Source organism: Tamandua tetradactyla, chromosome 20 (genome assembly GCF_023851605.1).
Source record: "Tamandua tetradactyla isolate mTamTet1 chromosome 20, mTamTet1.pri, whole genome shotgun sequence".
NCBI classification, from domain to species: Eukaryota; Metazoa; Chordata; class Mammalia; order Pilosa; family Myrmecophagidae; genus Tamandua; species Tamandua tetradactyla.
This window is the reverse complement of record NC_135346.1, coordinates 58,522,062-58,547,497: the sequence shown is the minus strand read 5'-3', so window position 1 is coordinate 58,547,497 and position 25,436 is coordinate 58,522,062. Positions and strand designations below refer to the sequence as shown.

General features: G+C 37.6%; 1 protein-coding gene across 1 annotated transcript in view; it reads left to right on the top strand.

The window, feature by feature from the left end:
- UIMC1 (ubiquitin interaction motif containing 1) overlaps positions 1–25,436 on the top strand; it is a 235,272-nt gene that overhangs the window by 78,035 nt on the left and 131,801 nt on the right. The window contains exon 4 of the mRNA XM_077137728.1: positions 13,729–13,813. Coding sequence (XP_076993843.1) covers positions 13,729–13,813 — 85 coding nt within the window. The remainder of the gene's footprint in view (positions 1–13,728; positions 13,814–25,436) is intronic.

Here is a 25,436-nt window from a genome sequence, read left to right as displayed (position 1 = left end):
TAATTCTTTTAATGTGTTGTTGGATACGATTTGCTAGAATTTTATTGAGGATTTTTGCATCTATATTCATTAGAGAGATTGGTCTGTAGTTTTCTTTTTTTGTAATATCTTTGCCTGGTTTTGGTATGAGGGTGATGTTGGCTTCATAGAATGAATTAGGTAGTTTTCCCTCCACTTCGATTTTTTTGAAGAGTTTGAGGAGAGTTGGTACTAATTCTTTCTGGAATGTTTGATAGAATTCACATGTGAAGCCGTCTGGTCCTGGACTTTTCTTTTTAGGGAGCTTCTGAATGACTAATTCAATCTCTTTACTTGTGATTAGTTTGTTGAGTTCATCTATTTCTTCTTGAGTCAAAGTTGGTTGTTCATGTCTCTCCAGGAACCCGTCCATTTCATCTAAGTTGTTGTATTTATTAGCGTAAAGTTGTTCATAGTATCCAGTTATTACCTCCTTTATTTCTGTGAGGTCAGTAGTTATGTCTCCTCTTCCATTTCTGATCTTATTTATTTGCATCCTCTCTCTTCTTCTTTTTGTCAATCTTGCTAAGGGCCCATCAATCTTATTGATTTTCTCATAGAACCAACTTCTGGTCTTATTGATTTTCTCTATTGTTTTCATGTTTTCAATTTCATTTATTTCTGCTCTAATCTTTGTTATTTCCTTCCTTTTGCTTGCTTTGGGATTAGTTTGCTGTTCTTTCTCCAGTTCTTCCAAGTGGACAGTTAATTCCTGCATTTTTGCCTTTTCTTCTTTTCTGATATAGGCATTTAGGGCAATAAATTTCCCTCTTAGCACTGCCTTTGCTGCGTCCCATAAGTTTTGGTACGTTGTGTTTTCATTTTCATTCGCCTCGAGGTATTTACTAATTTCTCTTGCAATTTCTTCTTTGACCCACTCGTTGTTTAAGAGTGTGTTGTTGAGCCTCCACGTATTTGTGAATTTTCTGGCCCTCCGCCTATTATTGATTTCCAACTTCATTCCTTTATGATCCAAGAAAGTGTTGTGTATGATTTCAATCTTTTTAAATTTGTTAAGACTTGCTTTGTGACCCAGCATATGGTCTATCTTTGAGAATGATCCATGAGCACTTGAGAAAAAGGTGTATCCTGCTGTTGTGGGATGTAATGTCCTATAAATGTCTGTTAAGTATAGCTCATTTATAGTAATATTCAGATTCTCTATTTCTTTATTGATCCTCTGTCTAGATGTTCTGTCCATTGATGAGACTGGTGAATTGAAGTCTCCAGCTATTATGGTATATGAGTCTATTTCCCTTTTCAGTGTTTGCAGTGTATTCCTCACGTATTTTGGGGCATTCTGGTTCGGTGCGTAAATATTTATGATTGTTATGTCTTCTTGTTTAATTGTTCCTTTTGTTAGTATTATAGTTTCCTTCTTTGTCTCTTTTAACTGTTTTACATTTGAAGTCTAACTTGTTGGATATTAGTATAGCCACTCCTGCTCTTTTCTGGTTGTTATTTGCATGAAATATCTTTTCCCAACCTTTCACTTTCAGCCTACGTTTATCTTTGGGTCTAGGATGTGTTTCCTGTAGACAGCATATAGAAGGATCCTGTTTTTTAATCCATTCTGCCAGTCTATGTCTTTTGATTGGGGAATTCAGTCCATTAACATTTAGTGTTATTACTGTTTGGATAATATTTTCCTCTACCATTTTGCCTTTTGTATTATATATATCATATCTGACTTTCCTTCTTTGTACGCTCTTCTCCATGCCTCTCTCTTCTGTCTTTTTGTATCTGACTCTAGTGCTCCTTCTAGTATTTCTTGCAGAGCTGGTCTCTTGGTCACAAATTCTCTCAGTGACTTTTTGTCTGAGAATGTTTTAATTTCTCCCTCATTTTTGAAGGACAATTTTGCTGGATATAGGAGTCTTGGTTGGCGGTTTTTCTCTTTTAGTAACTTAAATATATCATCCCACTGTCTTCTAGCTTCCATGGTTTCTGCTGAGAAATCTACACATAGTCTTATTGGGTTTCACTTGTATGTGATGGATTGCTTCTCTCTCGCTGCTTTCAAGATCCTCTCTTTCTCTTTGACCTCTGACATTCTAACTAGTAAGTGTCTTGGAAAATGCCTATTTGGGTCTAATCTCTTTGGGGTGCGCTGCACTTCTTGGATCTGTAATTTTAGGTCTTTCATAAGAGTTGGGAAATTTTCAGTGATAGTTACTTCCATTAGTTTTTCTCCTTCTTTTCCCTTCTCTTCTCCTTCTGGGACACCCACAACACGTATATTTGTGCGATTCACATTGTCCTTGTAATCCCTGATACCCTGTTCAAATTTTTCCATTCTTTTCCGGATAGTTTCTGTTTCTTTTTGGAATTCAGATGTTCCATCCTCTAAATCACTAATTTATCTTCTGTCTCTTTAAATCTATCATTGTAGGTATCCATTGTTTTTTCCATCTTTTCTACTTTATCCTTCACTTCCATAAGCTCTATGATTTGTTTTTTCAGTTTTTCTATTTTCTTCTTTTTAATCAACCCATGTCTTCTTCATGTCCTCCCTCAATTTATCGATTTCGTTTTTGAAGAGGTTTTCCATTTCTGTTCGTATATTCAGCATTAGTTGTTTCAGCTCCTGTATCTCATTTGAACTATTGATTTGTTCCTTTGACTGGGCCATATTTTCAAATTTCTGAGCGTGATCCGTTATCTTCTGCTGGCGTCTGGGCATTTAGTCAGATTTCCCTGGGTGTTGGATCCCACAGGTTGAAAGATTTTTTTGTGAAATTTCTGGGTTCTGTTTTTCTTATCCTGCCCAGTAAGTGGCGCTCGTGGCACACGTTTGTCCATGGGTTCCACCAGTGAAAGTTGCTGTGGGTCCTTTAACTCTGGAAAACTCTCACCGTAGGGGAGATTCGGCAGCCGAAGCATCTTGGAAGAGTGCCAGCCGGCCCGGGTGTCCGAATGCGGCGAGGGTTGCCGGCGCCGCAGCACGGGAGAGCGCCTGACCGAATTTCCTAGTCGGCCCGGGGCGCCAAGCGTGGCGGGAGGGCACCAGCTGTCACAGCCCGGGAGAGTGCACTGTTCCCAGCCGGTCCGGGGTGTCACGTGTTTGGAAGGGACCCCGTGGTCACCGTTCTCCGCAGTGTAGGGAGTTCCGACCCAACTCTCTCAGTTGGTCCGGGGGGCCTCGCGTGGTGGGGGTGCCAGCCGCCGCGGCCCAATGGGACCGCCTGCCCAATTCTGCCAGCTGGCCTGGGAAGGAGGAAGGGAGGGACTCTGGCCGCTTGCCGTCCTGCTTGGGAAAGCCCGCGCCCCTCGGTGATCTCACTGGAGCTGGTTCTCCCAGACAGTCAGCCATTCCAGGATGGGGTACGCCGTCCCTTTGATCTCCGTCATGGCTCCGGGAGCTGCTCTGTATTGTCTCCACTCCCCCAGTAGCTGTTCTGGAGGAGGAGAGGTGAGGGTGGCAAAGCTGTCAAGGCCGGTGGCGAAGAAGCCGGTGAAGGCGGAAGAGGGCACGGTGGTGGTTGGAGAGCTGCCGGAACAGGAGGGGAAAGAGGGGAGAGGAGGGTTGGCGGGCCGGCTGCTGCGGGGCGTGGGCACAGCGCGCCGGGCTGGCGGACAAAGAGGGGAGAGGAGGGCGGGCGGGACGGCTGCTGCGGCCATGGGCGCCGCGCACCGGGCCGGCGGACAAAGAGACTAGCATCCATTTCTAATAGAAACACTTCTAAAGGTAGGAATCAAAGGAAATTTCCTCAATATCATAAAAGGCATATATGAAAAACCCCTAGCCAACATCATATTGAATGGTGAGAGACAGGAAGCCTTCTCCCTAAGATTGGGAATGAGAACAGGATGCCCATTGTCAACACTATTAATATTTTAAGAGAAGTTTTAGCAAGTACGATCAGGGAGGAGAAAGAAATAAAAGACATCCCAATAGGAAAGGAAGAAGTAAAACTTTCGTTGTTGCAGATGACATTATTGTATACTTAGAAAATGCTGAGAAATGTATGACAAAGCTACTTGATATAATAAACAAATCCATCAAAGTGGTGGGATAAAAAGGTTAATGAAGAAAAATCAGTAGTGTTTCTATACACAAGTAATGATCTAACTGAGGAAACAAGGAAAGAATTCCATTCAGAATAAAAACTAAAATAGTCAAATATCTAGCAATAAATTTAACTGGAGATTTAGGGACCTATACACAGAAAATAACAAAACATTGCTAAAAGAAGTAAAAGAAGATCTAAATAAACACAAAGATATTCCGTGGAAAGGAAGGTTGAATGTCATCAGAATGTCAGTTCTACCCAAATTGATCTACAGATTGAGTGCGGTTTTTCCAGTCAAAATTCTGACAACCTACTTTGCAGACTTGGAAAAGATTGTTATCAAATTTATTTCGAAGAGTACGAGACCTTGAATAGCTAAAAGATACCCTAAAAAAGAATTTGTGAGAGGACTGTCGCTTCCTGACTTTAAAACTTATTATAATGCCACAGTGGTCCAAACAGCTTTGTATTGGCACAAAGATAGAAGTATTGATCAATAGAACTGAATCAAGAGTGTGGACATCGACTACCAAATCTGTGTTCATTTGATCTTTGATAGGGTCCTCAAATCCACTGATTTGGGGGTGATTTGATCTTTGATAGGGCCCCAAATCCCCTACCTTATACATTACACAAAATTAATTAAGATGACTGAAAAACCTAAATATTAGAGCCAGTACCATAAAACTTCTAGAAGAAAATATAAGGAAACATCTTCAAGGTCTAGTAATAGCAGGTAGCTTCTTTAACTTCACACCCAGAGCACAAGCAATGAAAGAAATAATAGATAAATGGGAACTCTTCAAGATTGAACACATGTGTCTCAAAGGACTTTGCCAGAAAGTTGAAGGGGCAGCCAACTCAATGGGAGAAAGTATTTGGAAATCACATATTGGATAAAGGTTTGATATCCTGTGTACATAAAGAAATTATACAACTCAACAATAAAAGAACAAACAGCCCAATTATAAAATGGAGAAAGAATATGAATAGACATTTCTCCTAAGAACAAATACAAATTACTGAAAATCACATGAAGAAATGCTCATTCTCATTAGCTATAAGGGAAATGCAAATCAAGTCTACGATGAGATACCACCTCACAACTATAAGAATGGCTGCCATTAAACAAATAGAAAGCTAGAAATGTTGGAGAGGATGTAGAGAAATTGGAACCCTCATTCACTGCTGACGATATTGTGCAATGGTACAGTTGCTGTGGAAGACAATTTGGTGGTTCCTCAGAAAACTAAATATTGAGTTGTTCTGTCACCCAGCCATACCACTACTTAGTATATTCCCAGAAGAGCCAAAAGCAATGAAATGAACAGACATTTACACACTGATGTACATAGTGGCGCTAGAGATAATAGCCAAAAGATAGAAACATTCCAAGTGCCCATCAACAGATGAGTCAATAAACAAAGTATAGTATATACATACAATGGAATTTTATGTAGCAGTAAGATGAAATGATGTCCTGAAGCATATGATAACGTGGATGACACTTGAGGACATAAGGCTGAGTGAAATAAGCCAGGCACAGAAGCATAGATGCTGTATGATCTCCCTATTATGACTCTGGTAAAGGTAAACTCAGAGTATTAACGAAGGTCACTCTCAGAAGAATAGATTATAGAGGACTTAGAGGTACACAGAAACTAGAGATAGGTGAATCGTTATCTAGTGAGGTTGAATTTTACTGTAAGGGAACATATAGAAGTGATGGTTGTTCATTAGTGTGGTAATAAGTAACATTATTATCGAAGGTGACTATGATTGAATGGGGTTTTATAGAGTCATGCATCCCACCGATTAACTCTAAAATTATAAATAAGTTCTTGGATTTACTACTTCAAAGGTTTGTTCTTGTACAAAGAGTCAGTAATAGAGGGGTATAGATGGAAAACTAATATTGCATGCTATGGCCTATAACAGGAAGACACCAACAGTATCACAGCTATAGCAGGGGCTAACAATTGGGGTGGAGGGACAAGAGGTAGGGGGAGGTTTAGATTTGACATTTGGTGAGACTGTGTTTATTGGTTCTTTATCTCTTTGGACCACTGAAAACTGTCTGGAATTGAGAGTGCTGATGATTGTACAACTGAGTGAGGATACTGTGAGGCATGGATTGTTTATTTTAGACATTAGCCATGATGCCCCATAGATGGTGGGGGTTAAAGGGCACAATGACTGAGAAGCAGAATGGCAAACTGTAATGTAAACGTACAATAGAATATTATACAACTATAAAAAGGAATGAAGTCGTGAGGTACACAATGAAGTGAATGAAGTTGGGGACATTGTGCTGTGCAAAATAATCCAGAAACAAAACAAATATAGTATGGTCTCTTTTAGAAAATACTTATAAGAAAACAAGCCTAGATTGTAGGCTTGTAGCAATCACACTTAGTCCAGGGTTGAAAGTATATTTCTAGATTCTGAGATGATGTGCTGTATGTGTATAAGTGTTATTTCCATGGAACATTGGATAACTCTGTGACACCTAACACTCAGAGCTGGAATTCTGCAGCTCTGAAAGTCAGCATTGCTACATACAGCTATTGTTAAAGTAAGCAAAAAAATAAATCAGGCTTCAGTTGGAGATAAAAGCAAAGCTGATCTGGTTGGGACTAAGGTAAATCAAAATACAGGGCAAAGGATGATAATGCATGAATTCTGAGGGTGCTCTAGTTTGTTAGTTGCTGGAATGCAATATACCAGAAATGTAATGGCTTTTAAAAAGGGGAAGTTACTAAGTTGCTAGTTTACAGTTCTAAGGCTGTGAAAATGTCGCAATTAGAGCAAGTCTATAGAAATGTCCAAATTAAGGCACCAGTAAGAAGTTATCTTCACTCAAGAAAGGACGATGAAGTTCAGGGTTTCTCTCTCAAATGAAAAGGCACATGGCAAACATGGTGACATCTGCTAGCTATCTCTCCAGGCTTCTTGTTTCATGAAGCTCCTTGGGAGGTGTTTTTCTTCTTCATCTCCAAAGGTGGACTCTCTTGCTCTGTTGCTCTCATCATTCTTTAGTCATTCTCTGCTCTCTAAGAATCTCAAGGCTTTTACAAAATGCTTCCTCTTTTAAAGAATTCCAGTAAAGTAATCAAGACCCACCTGGAATGGGTGGAGTCACATCTCTCTCTACTCGAAAGTTCATACCCACAATTGGGTGAGTCACATCTCCATGGAAATAACCGAATCAAGTTTCCAAATCACATTATTGAATAGGGATTAAGAGAAATGATTGCTACCACAAGATTGATTAGGATCAAAACATGGCTTTTCTAGGGTACATAAATAATTTCAAACCAGCACAGTTCTAGTTTGCAAGCTTCCAGAATGCCAGAAATGGAATGGCTTTTAAAAGGGGGAATTTAGAGGATCCAGGGCAAGATGGCAGCTTAGTGAGGTGTGGAATTTAGTTCATCCTCCAGAGCAGCTAGTAAATAGCCAGAAACAATACAGAACAACTGCTGGGACCACATCAGTGACTGGACACACAGTGCACACCAAAATTCTGACTACTGAAAATAGACCCCCAGCTCAGATGAACCTAGAATAAGAGCCATAGGTACTAGGAGTTTCTGCCCTTTGCAGAGAGGGGGCAGAGCTGACGGAAAAAGCACATTCTGATCAGTTAAACAGAACCTATGCTACAGGTCTAGAATAAGTTGAACTGGATGTCAAAGAACAGATAGAGAACAAAGCCATCCAGCAAGAAAATCCCAGATAAAAGAGTGAAAACAACCTCTTGAATAAATTAATTAAGGAAATCAAATGCCTAGATGCCAGCAAAAAATGAGTCATACTAGGAAAATTGAAGGTATGGCTCAGTCAAAGGAACAAACCAACAGTTGAAATGAGATGCAGGAGTTGAAACAACTAATTCAGGATGTTCCAACAGATGTGGAAAAATCTCATGAAAAATCAAATCAACAAGTTGAGGGAGGATATAAAGGTATTGGGCAAACAAAAAGAAGAAATTGAAAGTTTGAAAAAACAAAACACAACTTATGGGAATAAAAGTCACAGTAGAGAGATGGAAAAAACAATGGAAAACTACAATAATAGATTTGAAGAGGCAGAAGAAAGGATTCATGAACTAGAGGATGGGACATCTGAAATCTGACACACAAAAGAAAATATAGGGAAAGAATGGAAAAATATGAGCAGGGTCTTGGGGAATTGAATGATAACATGAAGCCTACAGATACATGTGTTGTGGGTGTCCCAGAAGAAGAGAAAGGAAAAGGGGAGAAAGACACGGGAGGAAATAATCAGTGAAAATTTCCCATCTCTTATAAAAGACATAAAATTACAGCCCCAAGAAGTGCACCATACCCTGAACAGAATAGATCCAAATAAACACACTCCATGACACCTACTAATCAGACTGTCAGATGTCAAAGAGAAACAGAGAATTTTGAAAGCAGCAAGAGAAAAGCAATTCATCACCTACTAGGGAAGCCCAATAAGATTATGTGTGGTTATCTCAGCAGAAGCCATAGAGGCAAGAAGGCAGTGGTATGATACATTTAAGGTTCTAAAAGAGAAAAACTACCAACCAAGAATTCTATACCCAGCAAAACTGTCCTTCAAAAATGAGGAGGATTAAAACATTTTCAGACAATCACTGAGAGAATTTGTGGCTAAGAGACAGGTTCTGCAAAAAATACTAAAGGGAGTGCTACAGGAGGACAGGAAAAGACAGGAGAGAAGGAGCTGGAGAAGAGTGTAGAAATGAAGATTATCTGTAAGGATAAAAAGAGAAAAAAATTAGATATGACATAAAATCCAAAAGGCAAAATGGTAGAAGAAGGTACTGCCTTACAGTAATAACACTTAATGTTAATGGATTAAATGCCCCAATCAAAAGATATAAACTGGCAAAATAGATGAAAAAACAGGACCCATCTATATGCTGTTTACAGGAGACTCATTTTAGACCCAAGAACAAAAATAGGTTGAAATTGAAAGATTGGGGAAAGATATTTCATGCAAACAACAATCAGAAATGAGCAGGAGTAGCTATACTAACATCCTAAAGTTAAACTTCAAATGTAAAAAAATGAAAAGAGACAAAAAGGACACTATATATTAATAAAAGGAACAGTTCAACAAGAAGACATAACAATTATAAATATTTATGTGCCAAATCAGAGTACCCCAAAATACATGAGGCAAACACTGAAACCACTGAATGGAAAAATAGACACCTCTACCACAATGGTTGGAAACTTCAATTCCCCACTCTCATCAATGGATAGAACATCTAGACCGAGAATCAATAAAGAAACAATTTGAATAATGCAATAAATGTGAACTAGGCTTAACAGACATTTATAGAACTAACTCTACACCCCACAGCAGCAGGTTATACCTTTTTCTCAAGTGCTCATGGGTCATTCTCAAGAATAGATCATATGTTGGGTCACAAAGCAAGTCTCAATAAATTTAGAAAGATTGAAATCGTACAAAATACTTTCTCAGAACATAAAGGAATGAAGCTGGAAATCAACAACAGGCAGAGGGCCAGAAAATTCACGAATAAATGGAGGTTCAATAACACACTCTTAAGCAACCAGTGGGTCAAGGAAGAATTACAAGAGAAATCAGTAAATTTCTTGAGGCAAATGAAAATGAAGATACAACATATCAGAATTTATGGGATGTAGCAAAGGGGAAATTTGTTGCCTAAAATGCCTACATTAAAAAAGAAAAATGAGCAAAAATTGTGGAACTAACTGTTCACTTGGAAGAATTACTGTCAGAACAGCAAACTAACCCCAAAGCAAACAAAAGGAAAGAATTAACAAAGAATAGAGCAGAAATAAATGAAATTGAGACCATGGAGACAATCGAGAAAATCAACAAAACCAGGAGTTGGTTCTTTGAGAAAGTTCAAATTGATGGACCCTTAGCTAGGTTGATAAAAAAAAAAGAGAGGATGCAAATAAATAAAATCAGAAATGGAAGAGGAGACATAACCATTGACCCTGAAGAAATTAAGAAAGTATGAGAGGATACTGTGAGCAACCATATGCTAATAAACAGAACAACGTAGATGAAATGGACAACTTCCTAGAAAGGTGTGAACAACCAACATTGACTCAAGGAGATATAGATGACCTCAACGGACCAATCACAAATAAAGAGATTGAATCAGTCAAAAAGAAGTTCCCAAAAAAGAAAAATCCAGGACCAAATGACTTCACGTGTGAATTCTAGCAAGCATTCAAGAAAGAATTAGTACCAATCCTTCTCAAACTCTTCAAAAAATTGAAGAAGAGGAAAGCTAACAAAATCATTCTATGAAGACAACATCACCCTCTTATCAAAGCTAAACAAATATACTACAAGAAAAGAAAATTACAGACCAATCTCTCTAATGAATATAGATGCAAAAATCCTCAATAAAATTCTTGCAAATCAAATCCAGCAGCACATTAATAGAATTATACACCATGACCAAGTGAAATTTACCCCACGTATACAAGGATGCTTCAACATAAGAAAATCAATTAAGGTAATAACACCGAATCAATAAACCAGAGCAGAAAAACCACATGATCATATTGATTGATGTAGAAAAGGTATTTGACAACATTCAACATCCTTTCTTGATGAAAACACTTCAAATGATAAGAATAGAAGGGAACTTCTTCAGCGTGATAAAGGGAATGCATGAAAAACCCACAGCTAATCTCATCCTCAATGGGGAAAGACAAAACATTCCCCCTAAGATCATGAAGAAGACAAGGATGTCTGCTCTCACCATTGTTATTTAGTATTATGCTGAACGTTCTAGCTAGTGCAGTTAGACAAGAAAAAGAAATAGAAGTTATCTGAATTGGACAGGAAGAAAAACTCTTAACTGTTTGCACATGATACGGTATTAGATGTCAGAAATCCTGAAAAGTCCAGTGCAAGGCTACAGAGCTAATAAATGAGTACAGCAAAGTGGTGGAGTAGAAGATCAACCAAGATTGTTTTGGCTATTCTGAGTCCCTTATAGTTCCATATAAATTTTAGGATTAATTTTTCGATAACATGAAAAGGTTCATTGGAATTTTGATAAGGTAATTTTTGAATCTGTACATCATTTTGTGTACTAGTGGCATTTTAAGAACACTAACTTTTCCAATCTGTGATTATAGGATGTTTTCAATTTACTTAGGTTTTCATTAGATTCTTTCAGCAATGTTTTGTAGTTTTTAGTATACAAGTTTTGTACCTCCTTGACTAAATTTGTTCCTACGTATTTTATATTTTTAGATGATATTGTAAGTGATATTATGCTAGTGTATTGCTCATACCTGATTAATAGAATTCATCGTGGGAAAATATATGTGAAACAGATCATACCTGATAAACATTATCATGGTAAAATATATGTAACCTAAAATTTGTGAATTTAATAATTTTTAAGCTACTCAGGGATGTTAATTGCATTGATAGTGTGAAACACACCTGATTTTTTTTTTGCATCAATCTTGTACCCTGCACCTTTATTGAATACTTTTATTGTACTGTAGTTTGTGAGTGTGTGTGTTTGCATGTGTTTCGATTATATGGGGGTTTCTGTATAGAGAATCATGTCATCTGCAAAAACAAAGTTTTACTAACTAACTTTATCTGTTAAGGACTTAGGAAGAAAATAATAAACTGAACCCAAAGCTAGTTGAAGGAAATAAATAATGAGTATCTGAGCAGAAATAAATAGAAGAGGGAATAAAAATACAGCAGAGGAAATCAACAAATTTAAAAGTTGATTCTTTAAGAAGATAAAATTGAGAATCCTTTAGCTAGAATTGACTTAAAAAAAAAAAAAAGAAAGTTTGGATATTAATATTGATTGCCCAGAAACTAAAAGGATTCTGTGAAAACACTTAGAGTAATTATTCACCAGTAAAATTAGATAATCCAGATGAAATGGCCAAATTCCTAGAAACATACAAATTACTGAAACTTACTCAGGAAGAAATAGAAAAATCTCAGTAGTCCTAAAATTAGTGAAGAGACTGAAGCAGTAATCAGAAACTTCCCAACAAAGAAAAGCCTGCGACCCAATGGACCCTATGGCTTCACTGTTAAAATAACACCAATTCTAAAAAATTGAAGAGGAGGTTAAATTTCCTAACATTCTGTGAGGCCAGTGTTTTCCTGATACCACCACCAAACAAAGACACCACAAGAAAAGAAAATAACAGACCAATATCCCTTGTTGAATAGAGGTGGAAAAAATCCGTTAACAATATACTAGCAAACTGGGTCCAACAATTTTAAAAGATTATACTTCATGACCAGCTGGGATTTATCTCAGGAATGCAATGGTGCTTCAACGTAAGAAATCAGTTAATGTAATACACCATGTTAAGAGAATGAATGAAAGAAATCACATGATTATTTAAATAGAATTAGAAAAAGTATTTGACAAAAGTCAGTACCCTTTAATAGGGAAAACTTTTGGCAAATTAGAAAATAGAAAAATACTTCCTCAACATGATGAAAAGCATTAATGAAAAGTCCAGAGCTACCATCGTAGTCAGTGCTAAAAGACTGAAAGCTTTCTTGCTAAGATCAGGAAGAAGACAAAGATGCCTGCCTTTACTACTACTCTTCATCATTACACTAGGAGTCCTAACCAAAGTAATTAGGTAAGGAAATAAAATAAAAGGAATTCAAATTAGAATGGAAGGAGAAAAACTTATTCTTAATTTTTGTACTTATATTGTGGTGGATCAGTACTAAACACTTGCTGATTGTCACCATTCCGCAGACCATACTTTGAGCAATGTTGATTTACATTGTTTATAGTCCTTTATAGTTATGAAACTTATTCTCTGAGCATCATTGTGCACTCGTCTTCATGCTTATGTGTAAGGTTCTGTCTAGAATGTATTTCTAGAAGTGGATTCTTGAATAAAAGGATATCTATATCTAAGATTTCAGAAGTTACTTCCATTTTTCCCTGTAAGCAAAAATGCATCCTTCATCTCAACAGGGATTTATGAGAGTACATGTTTTCCCACATTGTTTTATAAAATGTATTTATTTTTACTATTTATTAGGTAAAAATATTATCTATGTAGTTATTTTAATTTGTATTTCCCAAGTAAATTTGAACATCTTTCATATACTCATGAACCTTTTATATATCTTTTCCTGTGAACTGCTTCATCTTGTTCTTTGCGTATGGAAAGTGGATAATTATTGGTCTTTTTATTGATTTTCAAAACTATATGTAAAGAAAATTAGCCATTTTTCTGATAAATATGTTCTATGTTTTTCCTTAGTTTGTTGATTTTTGAGTTTAAATACTATTTTAAATTGAATGCTCCCTGAGTTTAAACATTATTACTGAATTTTAAAACTTGACTCATGCTTTCTTTTAATGCTGGTGGCTACTTACTGGTGCATTGCACATTGACTAGATTTTACATGAGGGTTTATGTGACAGACAATATCAGTATATTAGAAATTTTTATTTCTGTGATTTTTATTGGTTCTAGACCTTAAAAGTTTACTTTTTTAACAGAAAAGTATCTTCTAATGTTTTAAGTGCAATTTACAATAATTACTGATTCTTCAAAGTTTGGAGACTTCTAGTAGCCCTAGAGAAGATTTAGGAGATAGTGTAGTACTTTTAGTGGTAGCCACACTGATCATATTTTTTCTTTTGTAACAGGAACCAAAGGAAGAGAATGGACTGCAGAAAATGAAGACAAAACAGTCAAATAGAGCAAAGTGTTTAGCTAAAAGAAAAATTGCACGTATGTTTTTGTTTTTATCTTGAGAATGGTTTGGGTATTGCAGCTTTGTAGAATTGAAAGTAGTTTTTTCATTAGGAAGAGAGAGTTCTCTGAGTTACAGTGTATATACTTTTTGTTTATTCTGTATTCCACTAAAATTTTTAAGAATTTTTTATAGAATTAGTACTGGTTATTTAGCTGACTAATTATAGGCAAAGTGTTAAAAGAATTTGACCTGCAGAGTTAGTTACAGTATATACTTAGGTTTGAAATTTTGCTTCATAAACTCTTATTATTTGGAATTTTTGGGAAGTCCTTGCTTTTAGCCTGCCTGTTTCTTCATCAGTAAAGTGCATTTACTTAGTCACTTAGTAGAGGCTCAAATACTAGTACCTATTATTATTGGTTTTTTTTGCCATTAGAATCCTTTGTTGGAGGATTTGCCTTTTATTTTTACTCAGTTGTGAAGTCGCTTAACATTTTTTTTTTTTTTTTTTGCATTTTAAAGTGATATTGAATGTTCAGGTACCCTGAACATTCAGTACCCTGGCTAGTACTGTGTAGATCTTTGTGAAGCCAGGTTTTTACCTGTATGACCCACACAAAGAGAAGACTCAAATAAATAAAATCAGAATGAAAGTGGGGACATGACAACTTATAAGAATTATAAGGGAATATATGAACTGTAAGCAATAAATCAGATGAACCAGCAAGCTCCCAGAAAGAAACAAATTACAGAGACTGACTCAAGTTTCTCAATTTTGTTCATATTTTTAAAATACCAACTGTTGGTTTCATTGATATGGTCTTGTTTTTTTTCTACTCTTATTATTTACCTCCTTTTGCTTGCATAAGTTCAGTTTCCTTTTTTTTCCTGCATCTTAAGGTAAAAGTTAGGTTATTGATTTGAGATTTTTCTTCTTTTTTTTATTTAAGCAGCATACAGCAGTTATTTAATGGCAGCACATAAATTTTGAAGACATATATTGTGTCTTCATTTTCATTCATCTCAGATTATAATGTTCCTTTTGATTTCTTTTTGACCCATGGTTATTTAGCAATATATTATTTAATTTACATGTATTTATGAATTTCCCAAACTTCTATCTGTTCTTTATTTCTAATTTACTCCATTGTAGTGGTAGGATAATCATTGTATGGTTTCACTCCTTCTGTGTTTATTGGCACTTGTTTAATTGCTTAGAATATAGTATGTCCTGGAGAATGTTATGTATATAGTCTGTATATATATAGTTCTATATAACTATATATATATATGTACACACACACACACACACATAGTTAGGTGTAGTGTCCTATAAATTTCTGTTAGGTCTAGTTGCTTTATACTGTTGTATTTCCTTGTTGATCTTCTTTCTAGTTGTTTTATATATTATAATCGTTTTTTAAAAAGGGGGAATTTAAAAAAAAGAAAAGGAGGAATTTAATAAGTTGCAAGTTTACAGTTCTAAAGCTGTGAAAATGTGCAAATTAAAGCAAGGCTATAGAAATGTCCAATCTAAAGCATCCAGGGAAAAATACTTTGGTTCAAGAGGGCAGATGACATCCAGGGTTTCTCTCTCACTGGAAGGGCACATGGTGGACATGGGGATGTCTGCTCCTTTTCTCTCTGGGCTTCTTGTTTCATGAAGCTCCCCTGGGCCATTTTCCTTCTTCATCCCCAAAAGTCTCTGGCTACATGAGCTCTCATGGTTCTTGTGGCTCTGTCGTTCTCAATCTTTTCCAAAGTGTTTTCTTTTTTAAAGGATTGCAGTAAACTAATCAAGACCCACCTGGAATGGGTAGAGACACATCTTCCTTTAGTCAAAGGTTAATATCCACAATTGGGCGCCACATCTCCGTGGAGATGATCTAATCAAGTTTCCAGTCTATATTGCTGAATAGGGATTAAAAGATCAGGACTGAAACATGGCTTTTTCTAGGATACGTAATCCTTTCAGACCAACACAGTAGGGGATCTTGTTTAGAGTCAAGTCATTTTCCTGTCCCATCTCTGCATATAGAATTTTTCTATTTACTTTTCCCCATCTACAATGGCTATTAACTGCTGGCCTGAAGACAACAGGTTTTGCTGCCCTTCTTTCAGCATCTTAAGGCTTTTGCTCAATTTGGGAAATAGGAATCATTATGGGCTCTCATACCTTTCTTCCATCAGTTGCCCTCCCTAGGCCTGTATCATGAGGGAGGCTTTCTCCCACCCTGCACCCAATTTTTCTTGTGAGCACATAGTAGAGTTTGGGAGAAAAGCCTTTGAGTGGGTACAAATTCTACTTGTTGTATCTATGACTCCCATGTGTTCTGTTTTCTCACACTAGCCCAGGCTTGGCCTTTAGCAATTTGTTAAAAATCTTAGCTGAGTTTTTTCTTACCAGCTTGTATGGGATCCAGTGTCTGCCGCAGCTCAGCAAGTGCTCATGTCTTGTCCGTCCTTGGAGATCCCTATCATTCCTTAGATTTTGAGTTAATTGATTGCCCTGCAATCTTAGCTCTCTGATGAATTCAAGGAAAGTTGTGAATTTTTAGATTATCCATTTTTGTTGTTGATGTTTTTTTATTGTTGAGTTCATGTGTCAGCTTGGCCAGATAATGGTGCCCAGTTGTTTGGTCAAGCAAGCACTGGCCTAACCATCACTGCAAGAACATTCCATGGCTGGTTAGTAAGCCAGAAGGCTGGTTCATTAAATTATCAGCACATCAATTGCATCCATGGCTGATTACATCTGTAGTCCGCTAAGGGGAGTGCCCCCCACAATTGACATATAATCTAATCAGTCGAAGGCTTTAAAGGAGAAGTCAGTAGAGAATCTCTGCTGCAGTCAGCCAGCTAGCCTCTCCTGGGGGATTCATTAAGACCTTCATTGGAGCCATCAGCTTGCAGCTTGCCCTATAGAATTTGGACTCGTGCATACCCATCGTCGCATGAGACACCTTTATAAAATCTCATATTTACAGTTATATTCTATTGATTCTGTTTCCCTAGAGATCTTTAATTAGTACAATGTTACTAAGGGTGGAAGCAACACTCTTTCCAATTTTCTATATGCTAAGTAGATGTCAAAGTGGTTATTCTGAATCCTACTGAGTAGTGAAGACTCATTATCATTCCTAATTTGTGTGTTTTGCTTATTGCTGAACTGTGGGTTCTGTCCTATTTATTGTATTTGAATCCTGGATTAAATTACTGATCTTAGTAAGGTTGATAGTTGTGCATTTTGGCTGCTGGTCTGAATTTGGCATCCCCTCATTGACGTTCAATTATAGTCAGAATTATATAACAATCTAGGCTATGATTTACTCATTGGTCCGATATCTGCAATGTTTTATTCAAGCAGAATTTTGAAAGAAATGAAAAAACAAAGTCCTTTTAAAGAGACTATTTTACATCATTCCTGCTTTCAGTCATCTATTAAAAATGGTGGTTTTCAATGCAGGGGTTGGAAAGTGGGGGAGTGTGCCCCCAAGGTACCTTTGGCAATATCTGGAGACATCTGTGTAAAAATAATGCTAGTTGAGAAATTGCTAGTAGCATCTTTCTGACAATATAGATTTACTAATGTCTCTTTATCTTTTAAGGTGTAAATATAGGCAAAAAATGTTTTTCAGGGCACAGTGGTTATATGTACACACACATATATATATTTTAACTTGTTTTATTGTATAATATAAAATATATACTAAGCAAAGGAAGGAAAAAGCAATATTCTCAAAGTGCTCTTCAACAAGTAGTTACAGGACAGATCTCAGAGTTTGTTATGGGCTACCATATTGTCATCTCAGGTTTTTCCTTTTAGCTGCTCCAGAATATAGGAGGCTAGAAGGTTATTTTTTTTTTTATCATCGCAATTGACTTTTTTTTTCTTATTTGTAAAAAATAACATGTATACAGAAAAGCAATAAATTTCAAAGCACAACACAACAATTAGTTGTAGAATATATTTCAGAGTTTGGTATGGTTACAATTCCACAATTTTAAGTTTTTAATTCTAGCTGCTGTAAGAGACTAGAGACTAAAAGAAATATCAATTTAATGATTTAGCAATTATATTTGTTTATTAAACCCTACCTTCTCTCTATAACTCCACCATCATCTTTGATCTTTCTGTCCCACTCTTTAGGGGCATTTGGGCTATGGCCATTCTAAATTTTTCATGTTGGAAGGGGCTGCCAGTAATATGGGGTAGGGAGATGGAACTAGCTGATGTTCTGGAGAGGCTGGCCCCTCTAGGTTGTAGAACTTACCTGGTCCAGGGACCCATCTGGAGGTTGTAGGTTTCTGGAAAGTTACCCTAGTGCATGGAACCTTAGTAGGATCTTATATAGTGCCCTAGGTGTTCTTTAGGATTCCTTGGAATGGTTTTGGTTGGGGTTTGGCGAGTTATGATAGGTAGCAATGTCTAACTGACGCTTGCGTCAGAGCAGCCTCCAGAGTAGCCTCTCAATTCTATTTTAACTCTCTTAGCTATTGATACTTTATTAGGTATACTTCTTTTCCTCCTTTTGGTCAGGATGGAATTGTTGATCCCATGGTGCCAGGAAGTCATCTCCCATGCCACCTGGGAGACTTTACCCCTGGATATCATGTCGCCCATAGCAGGGAGAGCAGTGATTTCACTTGCAGAGTTGGGCATAGAGAGAGTGAAGCCACATCTGAGCAACAAAAGGGGTCCTCCAGAAGTAACTCTTAGGCATACCTATAGGTAGGCTAAGGTTCTTTGGTACCTACATAAGCTTCACAAGAGTAAGCCTCAAGATCAAGTGCTTGGCCTATTGATTTGGGTGTCCCTAATGTTTGACACAGTATTAGGGATTTCCATGATGGTAAAGTTTAATAGTTCAGTAGTTTTCTCCCATCCCTTAAGGGACTTGCCAATACTTTTTGATTATCTACTTAATGTAGTCTAGGATGTATTCAGACATTAAATTAAGCTACACAGGATTAAAGGCTCTCATTCTTGTCCTGGGCTCCCTGTGTTTCAGTGAGCTGTCCGGACAGATTGAGTTAGATTATGTGCTATAGAAAATTTAGGTTCTGGACTAAATAAATCTTTCTTCCTTTGGTCTCAAAGAGTATGTACAGTTCTAAAATATAGACAATGTCTTCCTTACCCCTGTGTTCTGAATTACCTTAATCCTGACTTAATCCACTTCATTCTTATCTCTAAATACCAGGTTCTAGATACATAAACCATCCTCTCAAATTCCAGAAATGGCAACTACCACTCCGTACTAAATTTGTCTGCTAGAAGAGCTTACGATTTAGACCTCTGTTTTCTTCTAAGCATTTTCTAAAGGAGACCATACAATAATTGCTCTTTCATTTCTTGCGTATTTTGCCAAATGTCCCACAGGTTCATTCACATCGTTGCCCGCCTCACAACTTCGCTCCTTTTAGTAGCAGCACAATATTCGATCAAATGTATACACCGTCATTCGTCAATCTACTTCTCAGTCAATGCATCCTTCAGTCACCTGCGTTTATTAGGCATCATGTATAATGCTCAAAGTCCACAGTCCATCAACACTCTCCATTTTAGATAATTTCATTGTTCTCAAGAGAAAAATAATCAATAAACACACTCTCACCAAATAGGAAATCTAAACCTCCCCTTAGCTCTGGTCCCTCCCCCTGTTCTTTACCCCTGCTCTTGCTGTGGTACTGCTGATATTTTCCTGTTAATCATAGCCTGTAGCATGCAATAGCAGTTTTCCCCTTATACCCTGGACTTAAACACTCTTTGTACATGAATCATACCTTTGAAATAGTTCTTGTAAGAACTTATTTATATTTCTAGTGTTAACCAGTGGCACACATAGGTCCATATAACTCCTTTCAATCATGTTCACCTTCAATATGGTAATAGTTATAGACCCACTAGAGAACGGCCTTTACTTCTATCTATTCCCTTACATTTGACTTCAACTTCATTAACAAACCATTCACCTATCTGTAGCGTCTGTGTATCTCTAAGTCTCCTATATTCTGTATTATAAGCCTCTGATTTTACTTTTACTATGGTTGTAAAAGTGGAGTTATACAGTATCTATCCTTTTGTGCCTGGCTTATTTCACTCAGCATTATATCCTCAAGGTTCATCCATCTTGTCATGTGCTTCCGTATGTCATTTCATCTTACTGCTGCGTGATATTCCATCATATGTATATATCGCAATTTGTTAATCCACTCATCAGTTTATGGGCATTTGGTTTGTTTCTATCTTTTGGCAATTGTGAATAATGCTGCTCTGAACATCAGTGTGAAAACGTCTGTTTGTGTCACTGCTTTCAGCTCTTCTGGGTATACCACGCAGAGCTATTGCTGGGTAATAGGGCAACTCAATATTTAGTTTTCTAAGGAATAGCCATACTGTCTTCCATAGTGGCTATACCGTTATACATACCCACCAGCAGTGTCCCAATTTCTATACATCCTCTCCAACATTTGTAGTTTCCTGTTTGTTTAATAGCAGCCATTCTTAAAGATGTGAGGTGGTATCTCATTGTAGTCTTTATCTGCATTTCTCTTATAGCTAATGAAAATGAGCATCTCTTCATATGCTGTTTAGCATCTGTATTTGCTCATTAGAAAAATGTCCATTCATATCTTTAGCCCATTTTATAATTGGGTTGTTGAATCTTTTGTTGTTGAGTTGTATGATTTCTTTATGTATATAGGATATCAAACCTTTGTCAGATTTATGATTTCCAAGTATTTTATCCCATTGAGTTGGATGCCTCTTCAACTTTTTGGTGAAGTCTTTTGAGGTGTAGAAGCATTTGATTTTGAGGAGCTCCCATTTATCTATTTTTTCTTCTGTTGCTTGTGCTTTGGGTGTAAAGTTTAGGAAGCTATGTCCTATTACTAGGCCTTGAAGATGTCTCCCTACATCTTCTTCTAAAGCTTTATGGTTCTAGTTCTTATATTTAGGTGTTTGATCTACTTTGAGTTAATTTTTGTATAGTATATGTGCTGGTTTGGAAGGATTTATGTATCCTAGAAAAGCCATGTGTTTAATCCTAATCAATCTTGTGGGAGCAACCGTTTCTTATAGGTTGGAAGCTTGATTAGTTTATCACCAAAGAGATGTGACTCACCCAGTTGTGGTATTAACTTTTGAAAAGAGGGAGATGTGACTCCATCCATTCCAAGTGGGTCTTGATTACTTTACTGGAATCCCTTTAAAAAGGAAGCATTTTGGAGAAAGCTTCAGAATGACAAGAGAACCACAGAGTCAACCAGCCAGTGACCTCTGGAGATGAAGAAGGTGAATGCTTCTGGGGGAGCTTCATGAAGCAAGAGGCCTGGAGAGGAAGCTAGTAGACGTCCCCATGTTCACCATATGACTTTCCAGTGGAGAGAGAAACCCTGAACTTCATTGGCCTTTCTTTAGTGAAGGTGACCTCTTGTTGATACCTTAATTTGAACATTTTTATAGACTTTCTTTAATTTGGAAATTCTCATGGTCTTAGAACTGTAAACTTTCAACTTATTAAATTTCCCTTTTTAAAAGCCGTTCTGTTTCTGGTATATTGCATTCTGGCAGCTAGCAAACTAGAACAGGGTGTAAGTAAGGGTTTTCTTTAATTTCTTTGGCTATTAATATCCAGTTTTCCCACCCCGATTTTCTGAAAAGAGAATTTTGTCCCAGTTCAGTAGATTTGTGGACCTTGTCAAAAATCAGTTGACCTTAGATTAAGTGATCTATTTCTGCACTCTTGATACTGTTCCATTGGCCAGTACTTCTGTCTTTGTGCCAGTACCATGCTGTTTGACCACTGTGGTTTTATAATAAGTTTTAAAGTCAGGAAGTGCTAATCCTCCCATTTTGTTCTTCTTTTTGAGGATGCTTTTAGCTATTTGGGGTCTCTTTCCTTTCCAATGAATTTGGTAACTAGCTTTTCCATGTTTTCAAAATAGGTTGTTAGAGTTTTGATTGGTACTGTGTTTAATCTGTAGATCAATTTGGGTAGAATTGGCATCTTAACTATATTTAATCTTCTTATCCATGAGCAGGGAATGTCTTTCCACCTATTTAGATCTTCTTTGATTTCTTTTAGCAGTGTTATGTAGTTTTCTGTGTATAAGTCCTTTATGCCCTCATTAATTTAGGTTCTTGATTCTTTTAGTTGTTATTTTGAATGAATTTTTTTTACTTAACTGACTCCTCAGTTAGGTCATTGCTTGTGTATAGAAATGTTACTGATTGAGACTTCCAGAGAAGATGGTGGCTTAGTAAGACGCGCGGATCTTAGTTCCTCCTCCAGAACAGCTACTAGGGGAGTAGAAACGATACAGAACAGCTCCAAGAGCCACGACAGAGATAAAAAAGACAGCGTACCCCACCCTGGAACGGCTGACTGGCTGAGAGAACCCGCTCTGGTGAGATCGCCGAGGGGCGCGGGCTTCACCGGGCAGGGTGGCAAGCGGCCAGAGTCCTTCCCTTCCCCCTTCCCGGGTCGGCTGGGAGAATTGGACAGGCGGTCCCCTCAAGCCGTGGCGGTTGGCGCCCACACCACGCACGGCCCCCCGGACCAACTGAGAGAATTGGATCGGAAATCCCCAGGACGCGGAGAACGGTGACAGGGTGGGGGGCCCCTTCCAAACACGTGACTCCCCGGGAACGGTGCACTCTCCTGGGCGGGCCGTGGTGGCTGGCGCCCTCCCGCCACGCTTGGCGCCCCGGGCTGACTAGAAAATTCGGACGGGTGCTCTGCCGGACTGCGGCGGCCGGCGACCCTCCCCGCGTTCGGACCCCGGGCTGGCTGGCACACTTCCAAGCCGCTTCAGCTGGCGAACCTCTTCGACGGCGAGTGTTTTCCAAAGTTAAAGGACCCACAGCACCTTTTACTGGTGGGACGTGCAGACAAATGTGTGCCACAAGTGCCACCTACTGGGCAGGATAAGAAAAACAGAACCCAGAGATTTCACAGAAAAATCCTCCAAACTGTTGGGTCCATCACCCAGGGAAATCTGACTAAATGCTCAGACGCCAGCAGAAGATAAAGGATCACGCTCAAAAACTTGAAAATATGGCCCAGTCAAAGGAACAAACCAATAGTTCAGATGAGATACAGGAGCTGAGACAACTAATGCTGAATATACGAACAGAAATGGAAAACCTTCAAAAACGAAATCGATAAATTGAGGGAGGACATGAAGAAGACATGGGCTGAACAAAAAGAAGAAATAGAAAACTGAAAAAACAAATCACAGAACTTATGGAAGTGAAGCATAAAGTAGAAAAGATGGAAAAAACAATGGATACCTGCAATGATAGATTTAAAGAGACAGAAGATAGAATTAGTGATTTGGAGGATGGAACATCTGAATTCCAAAAAGAAACAGAAACTATCCGGAAAAGAATGGAAAAATTTGAACAATGTATCAGGGATCTCAAGGACAATATGAACCGCACAAATATACATGTTGTGAGTGTCCCAGAAGGAGAAGAGAAGGGAAAAGGAGGAGAAAGACTAATGGAAGAAATTATCACTGAAAATTTGCCAACTCTTATGAAAGACCTAAAATTACAGATCCAAGAAGTGCAGCGCACCCCAAAGAGATTAGACCCAAATAGGCGTTCTCCAAGACACATACTAGTTAGAATGTCAGAGGTCAAAGAGAAAGAGAGGATCTTGAAAGCAGCAAGAGAAAAACAGTCCATCACATACAAGTGAAACCCAATAAGACTATGTGTAGATTTCTCAGCAGAAACCATGGAGGCTAGAAGACAGTGGGATGATATATTTAAATTACTAAAAGAGAAAAACCGCCAACCAAGACTCCTATATCCAGCAAAATTATCCTTCAAAAATGAGGGAGAAATTAAAACATTCTCAGACAAAAAGTCACTGAGAGAATTTGTGACCAAGAGACCAGCTCTGCAGGAAATACTAAAGGGAGCACTAGAGTCAGATACAAAAAGACAGAAGAGAGAGGCATGGAGAAGAGCGTAGAAAGAAGGAAAGTCAGATATGATATATATAATACAAAAGGCAAAATGGTAGAGGAAAATATTATCCAAACAGTAATAACACTAAATGTTAATGGACTGAATTCCCCAATCAAAAGGCATAGACTGGCAGAATGGATTAAAAAACAGGATCCTTCTATATGCTGTCTACAGGAAACACATCTTAGACCCAAAGATAAATATAGGTTGAAAGTGAAAGGTTGGGAAAAGATATTTCATGCAAATAATAACCAGAAAAGAGCAGGAGTGGCTATACTAATATCCAACAAATTAGACTTCAAATGTAAAACAGTTAAAAGAGACAAAGAAGGACACTATCTACTAATAAAAGGAACAATTAAACAAGAAGACATAACAATCATAAATATTTACGCACCGAACCAGAATGCCCCAAAATACGTGAGGAATACACTGCAAACACTGAAAAGGGAAATAGACACTTATACCATAATAGTTGGAGACTTCAATTCACCACTCTCATCAATGGACAGAACATCTAGACAGAGGATCAATAAAGAAATAGAGAATCTGAATATTACTATAAATGAGCTATACTTAACAGACATTTATAGGACATTACATCCCACAACAGCAGGATACACCTTTTTCTCAAGTGCTCATGGATCATTCTCAAAGATAGACCATATGCTGGGTCACAAAGCAAGTCTTAACAAATTTAAAAAGATTGAAATCATACACAACACTTTCTTGGATCATAAAGGAATGAAGTTGGAAATCAATAATAGGCGGAGGGCCAGAAAATTCACAAATACGTGGAGGCTCAACAACACACTCTTAAACAACGAGTGGGTCAAAGAAGAAATTGCAAGAGAAATTAGTAAATACCACGAGGCGAATGAAAATGAAAACACAACATACCAAAACTTATGGGATGCAGCAAAGGCAGTGCTAAGAGGGAAATTTATTGCCCTAAATGCCTATATCAGAAAAGAAGAAAAGGCAAAAATGCAGGAATTAACTGTCCACTTGGAAGAACTGGAGAAAGAACAGCAACTAATCCCAAAGCAAGCAAAAGGAAAGAAATAACAAAGATTAGAGCAGAAATAAATGAAATTGAAAACATGAAAACAATAGAGAAAATCAATAAGACCAGAAGTTGGTTCTATGAGAAAATCAACAAGATTGATGGGCCCTTAGCAAGATTGACAAAAAGAAGAAGAGAGAGGATGCAAATTAATAAGATCAGAAATAGAAGAGGAGACATAACTACTGACCTCACAGAAATAAAGGAGGTAATAACAGGATACTATGAACAACTTTACACTAATAAATACAACAATTTAGATGAAATGGACGGGTTCCTGGAAAGACATGAACAACCAACTTTGACTCAAGAAGACATAGATGACCTCAACAAACCAATCACAAGTAAAGAGATTGAATTAGTCATTCAAAAGCTTCCTAAAAAGAAAAGTCCAGGACCAGACGACTTCACATGTGAATTCTACCAAACATTCCAGAAAGAATTAGTACTAACTCTCCTCAAACTCTTCAAAAAAATCGAAGTGAAGGAAAACTACCTAATTCATTCTATGAAGCCAACATCACCCTCATACCAAAACCAGGCAAAGATATTACAAAAAAAGAAAACTACAGACCAATCTCTCTAATGAATATAGATGCAAAAATCC